The following is a 13,210-nucleotide window of genomic DNA, read 5'->3' on the forward strand; positions in this document are numbered from 1 at the left end:
CGCTAGGAGAGGCTGTCACCAAGGCGCTGCACGCTCCCCGCTCAGCCCCCGGCAGCTGGACACCTTATCTGTCAGAGGCTACACAAGCTTGTCTTTACCGCCAGCTGAACTGTGAAGTATTAGTCAAGTAATATTTCATCCAAAAATAACAACCATTTTGACAGTTGTCTTGAAGCCAGATTTCCAGGTGGTTTACTTTCATTTGGATACACTCTGTAAAATGAATGTGAAGCTGGGCTCAAAACAGCTTAGGGAATCAGAATCTTTTATCTCCAGAAATATGAAGTATGTGTGGATTTATATCCTTCACGTGCTAGACCCAAAATTGTATAAGGAAGTGTCATGATCCCATTGCAATACTGCTGAAAGGCCTTGGGGTTAAAATTTCACAGAGAATTAAGACGCTTGAGAGTCAGCTCTTAAAGCCTTGGGATTTCAGCAGAATCCACAAACCAGCTGCGGCCTCTCGTTCCTGTGCTGTTAACCACGGGAAGTGAGCCTCCAAGACAGGACTGTGTTACTTCCTCGTCTGAATGTACCTCTCACTACCTAGAGTGAAGCTTAGTCTGAGAAGATAGTTGACTTGAAACTTGGTGACTTAGAAGGTGGCAGGGAAAGAGGAAGTGCATGTTCGTTGAGTGCTTACTTGGTTCCAGACACTGCTGGTCACTTGGCTTCACATGCTGTGCTGGTCATTTTATGGATGGCATCTTCTTTGCCTGTTTGACAGCCCCATCACAAACTGATGAAATCAGCTATTCAAAGACAATTCAACAAGTAACAAATGAGATGTGAATCCAAGTTTATCTGGTTCTTTGTAAATTAATCCACTTCATTTGCAAGGATATCTCCACATAATAGTGGTCTATACAGCAGAAGTTCTGTTCTTGCTATTGTGTTATGAAGTCTGGAGTTAGCCAATTCAGAGCTGGTAGGGTCTACACAGTTGTTTCGGCACCTTCCACTGCCTAGAGTATGGACCTCCTCTTTCTGAAGCAAGATGGCTGCCGGAGCTCCATCCATCATGTTAATATACCAAGCAGCAAGGCTGGAGGAAGAGAAAAACATGACCTTCCTCAAAAAGATTTTCCGAGAAATCCCGTATACCTCAGCTTCTGTCTCCTTAGCTAGCACTTTGTCCCATGGCTACACCTAGCTCCAACTGCAAAGGAGCCTGAGAACTGGGATATTTTAACTGGTCAGGAGTGTGACCAATCAAAAAGCGGGATCTTGTTCCTGAACATTAAGAGAAAGGTGTGTTGGGGAAGAGCCTAGTACAGACTCCAAACATCATATATTTTCTTGCTCTCTGACGCTAGGAACAGAACTTGGCCCATACTCAGTCATGGGGGTGAGAGAGGGGTCGGTCAGCCTGATCCTTAGCAACTCATCTTGCAACTTGTAGGCAAACTTTTCCCCACTGCACCTCCCAGCCTTTGTAGTTAGCTTCTGCTAAACGCATGTCAGTGACAGTAAGCAAAGTGTGTCCATTCTACCTGGTTTAAGTTTTGCCTTCTATCAGAATTGCTGGTGGACAGGGAGCGAAAATGCAGCAGGGAAGGAAAATAGAAAATGTCTATGGTTTTTATGCTACAACCTTCACCTGCAGAAGACACTATCATAACTCTTGTTTCTTTAACACAGAAGCCTCTATCTCCTAAAAAAGAAAAACAAAAATGTATTAGAAACTATCCCAAAAAGGTTAGAAACCACCAAGAGGCCTCCACCAAAAAGTTAGAATGCCATCTTTCTAGTTTATTTTTCTGTTATATATTCATCTGTTTTTTTCCTCAAAATATTTCTTTTTAAAAGTTTTTTTTTTTATTTTGTATTGGGTCATAGCCAATTAACAATAGTGTGATAGTTTCATAGAAGGAAATGGCAACCCACTCCAGTGTTCTTGGCTGGAGAATCCTGTGGACAGAGGAACCTGGTGAGCAGCCGTCCATGGGGTCGCACAGAGTCGGACACGACTGAAACGACTTAGCAGCAGCAGCAGCAGTGCTATACGTAGACAGCTGTCTATTCCCCTGCAAACTCCCCTCCCATTCAGGCTGCCATGTAACACTGAGAAGAAATATTTTAAATAAAGTATTAATTCAAATTAAACTGAACATACTGTCACGTACAACACTGCCAAGTGAGGAAAGGTCCCCGTGGCCTCAGTTCTCGTGCTAAGCTCTCCATGAGACTTGAGGTCAGCAATCAGTCTCTGGGTTTCAGATCCTCACCTACAGATGTGGGAGACGTCTTGTGCCAAGGACCTGCCCCACCCAGGCGTCTGTGGCCATGACACATGACACTGTCTGCACCACAGGTGGGATCACAGATCTAGCTTCTAGTCCAGATGGTTCTTAGTTTGGAGTTCATCGATAGACTTCAGAGTGCCTCATCATGTTGATGAGGGGAACACTGCATAAACACCAAGTTTATTCTCCTCTCTAGAAGAAAGGCCTATCCCATTCATGAGATTCTTAAGGAATCTTCAAGTTAAGAACCACTGATCTAGTCTCATTTCATGGATAGCATTTTCCAACCAAGGAAGCAAAGAGACTCTCCCCACAAGCACATCTGATGGATCCTCTGGCCATTTGGAGAGCTGGTGTTATTGTCTCTAAGTCCATGACTCTCCTCCTCAGCCACATCCCACTGAACCTCCTCTGCCCCTGTACTGTGGTAGAGATAACATCTCTGTTGGTCTCCCTATCTGGGCCCAGTTCATAAGGTCTCTGTGGCCTATATAGTCTCCTCTGTCAGCTTTCCCCCTCCCCCGAATCTCCCGCACAATTCCTGTGTGCAGCCCTTTGGCCCAGAAGTAAGAGGGGAGATAGATAAGAGAGGAGGTCTATCTAGGCTCACATAGTTGGGATTCTTGTTTCCACTCCCTTATTTCTTAAAGAACACATGAGCTCTTCATGTATTTCATCCTTCTTGTCAAAGGTGAGGAGGTGAGTCTTCTCCCAAGACAGGACATAATTGCGTAACAGACCACAGTGTCTGTCGCAGAAGGAACATTCTCAGATTGACAGTTCAAAGGCAGAAGGGGGAACCCAGCTATGTAAGGGATTGAATTTGCGTCCCTCTCCCCACACTGGGAGCCAAGCTGCCTCCCAAAAATTGTACAATGGGAACACTGTGGTACCTCTGCTGAGAATTCATCACACAGACCCTGTATCTGAAACATAAAGTGACCTTTTCTGAGCAGCCTTAGCCCTGCATGAGAAGACAAATAACTGCCAGATGGCCTGACATTTCCTTTTTTAAATTTCAAGGATTCTTGATTTCAACTCTGTTATTGATCTGTTGGTTTGCAGCCCCCACGCAATAAGTGAAGGTGCACTCACTGTTGTGGTCGTCTCACAAACAACTGCTATGAAACCCTAGCTCTGCCCTACATCTCCTTCTCAGCTATGCACTCTCCCCCAAGCCTCCCAAGCCACCAGATAGTGTAGAGAGACAGGCTGCAGAAAAAAAGCCTGTTTCTAAACCTGAAATTAAGATCTTTGAAGTGGAGTTGTATACCGCGGCAGTGTCCATCTTGTAAGGTCACATTTATCTACTCACTCCGTACTCTGGAGCCTCCTGGCAGAAGCTACAAAATTCCTATAAAGAGGGAGTGTTTGCTCTGATTGTCCTCACTTACCCAAGTGTCACATCGATTGAGCTCCACCCCGGATCAACAGTGAAGACAGAGAAGTAGTGACTCGGGGCAGGGAAGGTGGGCAGGTGTTGCTCGGGAGCGTGGTTGAACAGGTGTTAAAAACGAGCCCAGCCGTCTGCCTGCACAGCACAGCGGGCACGTGGGTGGCGAGCATGTGTGCATCCCAAGCTCAATGAGCAGAACCTGAAAGCTGAGCAGGTTGAAATCCTGGAAGCACATGGTGCACTCGCTCATCTGCTGAAGAACGTTCTTTCTCACTCTGCTTATTCTGAGAGGGTTGGCTGGGAAAAAAAGGTACAGCAAGGGATTCTCAGCTTCTCTCTGTAACATGATTTATCAGAGCTCTGGTTGTGCTCTGAGAGGCCAGAAGCATCATCTAGTCTTCTAGACTGTCTGGGGGTGGGGGTCAATGAGGAAGGAGGAGCTAGCCAGAAAGTTAATGGGTCAACCTGAGGAGGAGGAGGAGAGCACTGGAAACAATGAGCTCTCGCATTTTTTTCTTACTGCTCAGCCCCTTGGGCTGTCTGGATACATGGCAATATCAGTGATTGAATTTGAAAAAATTGAATTGCTGCAGTCAACTTGCATACATTCCCAAAGGTAAAAGTTAATTTGATCCTGCCTTTGCCTTGCTTCTTGAGAATCAGGCAGTCCACACCAGTGCTTAATCTCGTCCTTGCTGAGTAATTCAGGGAAAGCCCATAGGACGAGCAGCTTTGCACCCTGTTTAATTAGACCACCCCCAGTTAGGTCCTACCGCCCACACTTAATAGGGTTCTCCCTGGTACATTCAGGGTGACAGATAACCCAGCTTGGCGGTAAGACTCCTGATTTCTGTCCATTGTCCCCTAAGATTAAAATCACCCAAGGTGTCTGGCTGCAGATGACACCTTTTCTTTGTGATCACACTAATCACAGAGAATGAAGGGACGGAAGTGAGTTTCTGCCAAAGGGTCTAACCTTGTACTCCTTTCCTCTTGTCACTGCAGCTCCACTTGGCAGCCCTGGCGTCACTCAAGGGAGATATAGTGGAGCTTAATAAACGTCTGCAGCAAACGGAGCGGGAACGGGACCTTCTGGAAAAGAAGTTGGCCAAGGCACAGGTGAGGGATCTGGAAAGGGTCACTTTTTTTTTTTTTAATTGTTTAAGATAAAACAGATCTAGAAATCCCCACAATACAAATATTGCTTAATGATTGAACATCCTCATAACCACTGTCCAGATAAAGAATTAAAACCTGCTGGTCATCCCAGGAGTCCGTCCTCCTGCCTCATCCCACCCTGCTTCCCCTGCTCCCAAGGTGACCACTACCATGGTGTTTACAGTCGTGTTTCCTGCTTCTTTACAGTCTGTCGCAGGAGTTTGTATGTCCCTAGATGGTCCAGTTTTGTCTGGCCCATTTGAAAACTGCATGTTTACTTTGAATCTCTCAGTCCACAGGTTTTCCCTCCATTCGTTATTGGCTTTACACTTAATCTGTTAAAAGCGTCTGACCTATGGACTTTCCCACAGTCCAGATTGCTCACCCATGGTGCAGTTCGCTGTGTTCCTCTCTCCTCTATTTCCTGCAAAATGGCCCTGCATCCCAGAAATTCAGTCAGATTCATGGTCAGTCCCTTTGGCGAGACTGTAAAAGGCATTTTTTTTCCGCTGGGAAGCACATCGTAGTAGGTTGGCCAAAAAGTCTGTTCAGGTTTTTCCACCTTAGGGAAAACCCCAAACAAACTTTCTGGCCAACCCAATATCTGGTTGTTTTGCCTTTAGAGATATTAGCAGCTATGTTGACACTCAGTGCCAAAGTTCACCGGTGCATCAGGACTTCACAAAATCATAGTATTTTATTTCTGCCATTTCTTTATCAGTTATTAATTGGAATATTTTTATAGAGACATTTCCCATCATCTATGATTTATTCATGGAGAAGGCAATGGCACCCCACTCCAGTACTCTTGCCTGGAAAATCCCGTGGATGGAGGAGCCTGGTAGGCTGCAGTCCATGGGGTCGCTAAGAGTCGGACATGACTGAGCGACTTCACTTTCACTTTTCACTTTCATGCATTGGAGAACGAAATGGCAACCCACTCCAGTGTTCTTGCCTGGGGAATCCCAGGGACAGGGGAGCCTGGTGGGCTACCATCTATGGGGTTGCACAGAGTCAGACACGACTGAAGTGACTTACCAGCATGATTTATTCAAACAATGGTGTAGTTCATAAAGGAAAAGAAGATTCAATGCTTCATTCTTTTTATTTAACATTTTTCAAGATAATGAATTGATGACCTATGATCTTCTGAAACTGCCCAATTATTTAAAAAAAAAAATATGAACTTAGGGGTTTAAGCATATTTGGGTCAGTCTTTTGTAATTATTTTCCTTGTAGAAACTCAAAGTTTACTCCTTGGACAGTAAGAACCTCTTCACGTGGCTCCTGAATCTTTTGACTCTAGCCTAGTAATGATTTTAGGATTATCTAGTACATTTTTCCCCCCAAACCTGGAATTAAGGTGGTTTTTCTTTGTGGAAAATGGTATTTCAAGACTGCAGTCTGGGTGCTAAGGGTGCTTACTGCTTCCAGGCTGGTCATTGTTTTTAGGCTTCTTTTTAAACATAGCCAGGGAGTTATTTATTTATTTATCTATCTATAAATCTATTTATCTATGTAAGTATTTATAAATTTTAAGATAAAATACCTTAGGTGCTCATATTAATCTCCAATTTAAATTCAAACTACAGGGTTCTTCTACTTGGATTCCGTACTTTATTTGTATCTCCTTTCTTTCACAATCAAAATGTTAGTTCGAGAGACTTCCCTGGTGGTCCAGTGGTTAAGACTCTGTGCTCCCACTGTAGGGGGCATGTGGTTGGGGATCTAAGATCCCGTGTGCTGTGTGGTGCAGCCGAAAAATACATAAACAAAAAATAATCTTAGTTTTTAAGTTTACAGAGGATGATTGGATAAGAATATTCCATAATTACTGGTTTACTTTATTCTGTATTATATATAATCGTCTCAAAATAATAATAATTGTATTACCATAACAAAAACAGTTACTGAAAAGTTTTTTGCATTATGCTTTCATCATTCCCACAGTTTTTTGCAATTGTACTATATCCACACCTTCTGACCATATGCTGGTTACATCTTTGACGTTTTCTCCTCTTAGTCCTCATTTAGTCTTCTACAAGTAAACTATATGTTTAATGTTTATGATGGTCTTAACGTCAACATCCTTCTCTTTGTTTAATGCCTGAAGCTTGCTTTCTAGTAGAGTTCCTCAGGGAGGACTCACAGGAATCATCTTCACCAGCTTCTTGCTTTTGAATAATGATTTATCTGTGCCCTTTATAATTGAAAGGCATTCCTCCTGAATATAAAACCCTTGACTCATCTTTTCTTTACCTGAGTGTGTTTCTTTGCTCTATTTTGACACAGAGCATTGCTCTCAAAGTTTCCCAGTAATTCACCTCTGTTTCCCTCACAAGACACTTACTTACTGTAGACATTCATAGCATTTCTTTCTCTTTCTTTCTTTTTCTTTTCGTTTTCCTTCTTCCCTCTCTTCCTTCCTTCCTCCCTCCCTCCCTTCTAGTAATTTTACTAGAGTAACTCTTATTTTTAGTCATTCTGGTTTGGTATTCTCACATTTACTGTGTTTTCTTTGGCTTATATTTTGTAGTCTTTTCTTAATTTCAGATACTTTTTAAAAAATTATAACATTGAATATTTTGTTCCCTTGCCTTTTTTTTTTTTTTCAAGGATGTCTACTATTTATAATCTTAGATCTTCTTTGCCAGTCTTCAACATCTGGCACTGTCTCAGATTCTCTGTATCTCTATCTCCATCTTCTGTTTCCTTAGGCCTTGTCAGTTCAGTCACTCAGTCGTGTCTGACTCTTTGCGACCCCATGAATCACAGCACGCCAGGCCTCCTTGTCCATCACCAACTCCCGGAGTTCACTCAGACTCACATCCATCGAGTCAGTGATGCCATCCAGCCATCTCATCCTCTGTCGTCCCCTTCTCCTCCTGCCCGCAATCCCTCCCAGCATCACAGTCTTTTCCAATGAGTCAACTCTTCACATGAGGTGGCCAAAGTACTGGAGTTTCAGCTTTAGCATCATTCCTTCCAAAGAAATCCCAGGGCTGATCTCCTTCAGAATGGACTGGTTGGATCTCCTTGCAGTCCAAGGGATGCTCAAGAGTCTTCTCCAACACCACAGTTCAAAAGCATCAATTCTTCAGCGCTCAGCTTTCTTCACAGTCCAACTCTCACATCCATACATGACCACTGGAAAAACCATAGCCTTGACTAGACAGACCTTTGTTTGCAAAGTAACTTCTCTGCTTTTGAATATGCTATCTAGGTTGGTCATGACTTTCCTTCCAAGGAGTGAGTGTCTTTTAATTTCATGGCTGCAGTCACCATCTGCAGTGTTTTTGGAGCCCCAAAAAATAAAGTCTGACACTGTTTTCACTGTTTCCCCATCTATTTGCCATGAAGTGATGGGACCAGATGCCACTATCTTCGTTTTCTGAACATTGAGCTTTAAGCCAACTTTTTCACTCTCCACTTTGACTTTCATCAAGAGGCTTTTGAGTTCCTCTTCACTTTCTGCCATAAGGGTGGTGTCATCTGCATATCTGAGGTTATTGATACTTCTCCCAGCAATCTTGATTCCAGCTTGTGCTTCTTCTAGCTCAGAGTTTCTCATGATGTACTCTGCACAGAAGTTAAGTAAGCAGGGTGACAAGATAGAGCCTTGACGTATTCCTTTTCCTATTTGGAACCAGTCTGTTGTTCCATGTCCAGTTCTAACTGTTGCTTCCTGACCTGCATATAGGTTTCTCAAGAGGCAGGTCAGGTGGTCTGATATTCCCATCTCTTTCAGAACTTTGCACAGTTTATTGTGATGCACACAGTCAAAGGCTTTGGCATAGTCAATAAAGCAGAAATAGATGTTTTTCTGGAACTCGCTTGCTTTTTCAATGATCCAGCAGATGTTGGCAATTTGATCTCTGGTTCCTCTGCCTTTTCTAAAACCAGCTTGAACATCTGGAACTTCACAGTTCATGTACTGCTAAAGCCTGGCTTGGAGAATTTTGAGCATTACTTTACTAGCGTTTGAGATGAGTGCAATTGTGTGGTAGTTTGAGCATTCTTTGTCATTGCCTTTCTTTGGGATTGGAATGAAAACTGACCTTTTCCAGTCCTGTGCCCACTGCTGAGTTATCCAAATTTGCTGGCATATTGAGTGCAGCACTTTCACAGCATCGTCTTTCAGGATTTGAAATAGCTCAACTGGAATTCCATCACCTCCACTAGCTTTGTTCATAGTGATGCTTTCTAAGGCCCCCTTGACTTCACATTCCAGGATGTCTAGCTCTAGGTCAGTGATCACACCATCGTAATTATCTTGGTCATGAAGATCTTTTTTGTACAGTTGTTCTGTGTATTCTTGCCACCTCTTCTTGATATCTTCTGCTTCTGTTAGGTCCATACCATTTCTGTCCTTTATCGAGCCCATCTTTGCATGAAATGTTCCCTTGGTATCTCTAATTTTCTTGAAGAGATCTCTAGTCCTTCCCATTCTGTTGTTTTCCTCTATTTCTTTGCATTGGTCGCTGAGGTAGGCTTTCTTATCTCTTCTTGCTATTCTTTGGAACTCTGCATTCAGATGCTTATATCTTTCCTTTTCTCCTTTGCTTTTTGCTTCTCTTCTTTTCCCAGCTATTTGTAAGGCCTTCCCAGACAGCCATTTTGCTTTTTTGCATTTCTTTTCCATGGGGATGGTCTTCATCCCTGTCGCCTTATATGTTGTATTTATTCCCTCCTGTCTGCCTTTAGGCTCAGTGTTTTTTTCTGCATTTTTATTTTATTTCTTGTGTCTACTTTATTACTTTCTTTCTGAGTTTTTCTAATTTTGAATTACGTTATTCCGTGTTTTATGTCGTTTCATCTTTTTGAAGTCTTTTGGCGAATTTTGAGATAGTAGTCTATTGTTTGAAACTTTTTGTAACGGGAGAGGTTCTCTATTTTGTGACATGCTTTCACGGTTTATAGAGAAGTTATTCTGCTCTTTTTTTTTTCTTTCTTCTTCTTTCTAATAACTTGATGTGGAATTTGCTCTCAGTACTGTTCTGTTTTTCATTTTTATGTGAAAAATCGCTTTTTATTAACTTTTTTTTTAACTTTACAATATTGTATTGGTTTTCCCATATATTATTAACTTTTAAAAGACAGACATGAAAATGGCCTTTTTAAGTTTGTAGGGCTTAGTCTTCTGTTGTTTCCTCATCTTCACAGGTCATTCTGCTTTCTGGCACTGCCTAGCTCTATCCCATCTCCTGCTTCTTTCTAGTTCTGGCCTTTCCTTTTTCTCTATCATGCCATCCTGTTCAATTTTGTTCCTACTCCCAGCAGTTTCTCCTCCTGGTAGGAAGTCCTGGGGCCAGTCTGAAAGTTCATAGGGTGTAGTGCTTTCGGCCCTTCAGATCTTACTGTGGGCCCCTTGCGCGTTCCCACTTGGCTCAGGCAAAACCCCTGCCATTTGGCCCCCCTCACTTTCTGGTGTATCTGTTGTTGTTGAGGTACTAAGTCATGTCTGCTGCTGCTGCTGCTGCTAAGTCGCTTCAGTCGTGTCCGACTCTGTGCGACCCCATAGACGGCAGCCCACCAGGCTCCCCCGTCCCTGGGATTCTCTAGGCAAGAACACTGGAGTGGGTTGCCATTTCCTTCTCCAATGCATGAAAGTGAAAAGAGAAAGTGAAGTCGCTCAGTCATCTCCGACTCTTAGAGACCCCATGGACTGCAGCCCACCAGGCTCCTCCGTCCATGGGGTTCTCCAGGCAAGAGTACTGGAGTGGGGTGCCATTGCTGACTAACTCTTTGCAATGGACTGCAGCACACCATGTGTCCCTGTCCTCCACTATCTCCTGGAGCTTGCTCAAATTCATGTCCATTGAGTCAGTGATGCCATCCAAGCATCTCATTCTGTCACCTCCTTCTCCTTTTGCCTTCTGTCTTTCCCAGCATAAGGGTCTTTTCCAATGAGTTGGCTCTTTGCATCAGATGGCCAAAGTGCTTCAGCATCAGTCTTTATTGAGTATTCAAGGTTGATTTACTTTAGGATTGACTAATTTGATCCCCTTGAAGTCCAAGGGACTCTCAAGTGTCTTCTCCAGCACCACAATTCAAAAGCGCCAATTCTTTGGTGCTCAGCTTTGTTTATGGTCCAACTCTCACATCAATACATGGCTACTGGAAAAGCTATAGCTTTGACTATATGGACATTTGTCAGCAAAGTGATGTCTCTGCTTTTTAATATGCTGTCTAGGTTTGTCATAGCTTTTCTTCTAAGGAACAAGCGTCTTTAAATTTCATGGCTGCAGTCACTGCCCACAGTGATTTTGGAGACCAAGAAAATAAAATTTGTCACTGCTTCCACTTTTTCCCCATCTGTTTGCCATAAAGTGATGGGACTGCATTCCGTGATCTTAGTTTTTCTAATGCTGAGTTTCAAGCCACCTTTTCCACTGTCCTCTTTCACCCTCATATTTCCTGGTTATTTGGGGGGTTTCCAGTTCTCAAGTCCAGCAGTGTTGTTTCTTCTCTCAACTTCTGCCCACACAGACACCATTCAGTTCTTGTTGATGCTATTGGCTTGTCCCTACCTGCTTCTGTTTCATTGTTCAGAGGATACCGTATCTCCAAGCATTTATCTTTGATGTACAGGTTCTCTATTTTTGTGTGGGAATTCAGAGAGATTAAAAATCAGGCAGTCATCAGTCTAGAATGACCTATGGCAAGTTTTGAAAACTTATGTCTCATAATCTTAGATTATTCAAGTAAGGAGGAAAGACCCTTTGTACTTGAGATAGTCTGCTTCCACGTTTGACAGGCAACCCAGAGAGGTTAACTTGCTCACCCAAGGTCAGAGGAGCAGCCCCGCCCAGAGCCGAAACAAGGCCAGCAGTGTTCTTTTCTCAGAGAAGATGGCACAGGGACAGAAATTTTTACTTTGGCAAAAACTTTACTTTAAATATTTTCCTTCTGATTATAAAAGTAAGAAATATGTGATAGAAAAAAACAGAAAGACGGTATTATAATTTTTAATAGTGAATTCTGGTGAATTAAAACTTTTTAAAATCCTATTCCTGTTATTGTTTCTTAAGGTTTCTTCTTTTGAGCAAGTGGTGTTTTGTTTGTTTGTTTGTTTGTTTTTTGCATTAAAGAAAAAGTAGGATGATGTAACACCAGCCATTATTAATAGTCTTTATCGGTAAGAACTTTTTTTTTTTGGAAAAAAGAAATGGTGAGTGCTTTTAACTGAAAGCTGGACTTTACCCAAGTCTTGAATTTTAAAAGATGACCAGGAAGGTTTTGATTAAAATTTAAGTCTCAACGACAGAGCAGCTTGTGCAGAGGATGATAAGAGAAGCCTGGGACACTTTTTGTCTGCTGTGTCAGAGATTGATTCAGCTACCTTTTGGCTTACTTATGATCAAGGCAATCCTATGTAATAGTTTTGATGGCTGGTTTTATCCCTGATAGTTACATCAAAGCACCATTAGTTGACTCGCACTTGCATTCTTGCAGTAAATATATTGAAAAGTTACTTTCTATTCCCTTCACTGGAAATGTCTTCCCAGTTCACATATTAGGACCCAGGAAAGAACATGGGGAGAAAAAGATCAAACTTGCCAGGCTCATACCTTTTTTAAAGATGAGATTTATGCAAGAAAAATGAAGAACAAGGAAATGTTTGTGCTGTGCTGTCTGTGTTACACACCTTGGCAGGTGACTCGCGTTTGAGGCTTTTTACCAGATGGTGGAAGAGTAAGTCTGTATATAAATGTCTATTCTGTGGCTTTCATTAAGTTTTACCAGCTCTAAATATTATAGAGCTATGCTTAAAATGTAAAATATAAATGGTGCTTGTGTTCACCAGACATAATCAAAGCATCATCTGTTGAGTAATTACTAATGTTGATACTAGAACTAGTTAAATAAAAGAAGGTTCATTATGGTCATAATTCAGTGAAGTTTTAAGAATATTGATGGAAAGGGAAGAGCTGATAAAAAGAGCCCAATACCAGTATGATAGAGAAGGCAAAGTGTGTCTGTATTAGTTTTATATTGCTGTCTAACAAATTGCCCTAAATTTACTGGCTTAAAATAACACACATTTATTCTCTCCTGTGCATCAGGATCCCAGGCATGGCTTAAGTGGGTCTTGTGCAAGTTTTGCAGTCAAGGTGTTGTCAGAACTGAATGCTCTGAACTCTGTGAATGCTCAAGTGGGGCAGAGTTCACCTCCGAGCTCACTCATGTCACTGGCAGAATTTCTTTGCGGGTGTAGGATTCATGGCAGCTTGCTCCCTCAATGCCAGCAATGGAGAGAAGGAGCCTAGACTAAATCTTCTGGCAAGACAGTCTTATACAAAGTAATGCAATCGTGGAAGAGACATCCCATCACTTTTGCCTCAGGCACACATCCCACCCAGACTCAGTGAGATGGTATCACACAAAGGAAATGCAGGGATCATAT

The 13,210-nt window shown here is 42.4% G+C and overlaps 1 protein-coding gene across 3 annotated transcripts in view; it reads left to right on the forward strand.

Annotated features, from left to right (window-relative positions):
* The window catches only part of MCC (MCC regulator of WNT signaling pathway), a 533,511-nt gene that overhangs the window by 395,943 nt on the left and 124,358 nt on the right, over nt 1-13,210 (forward strand). For all 3 annotated transcript variants that reach the window (XM_010808842.4, XM_059890654.1, NM_001083523.1), the window contains one exon: nt 4,651-4,764. In XM_010808842.4, the coding sequence (XP_010807144.1) occupies nt 4,651-4,764 (114 nt within the window). The remainder of the gene's footprint in view (nt 1-4,650; nt 4,765-13,210) is intronic.

The sequence above is a fragment of the Bos taurus genome, chromosome 10, assembly GCF_002263795.3.
Source record: "Bos taurus isolate L1 Dominette 01449 registration number 42190680 breed Hereford chromosome 10, ARS-UCD2.0, whole genome shotgun sequence".
Classification (NCBI taxonomy): Eukaryota; Metazoa; Chordata; class Mammalia; order Artiodactyla; family Bovidae; genus Bos; species Bos taurus.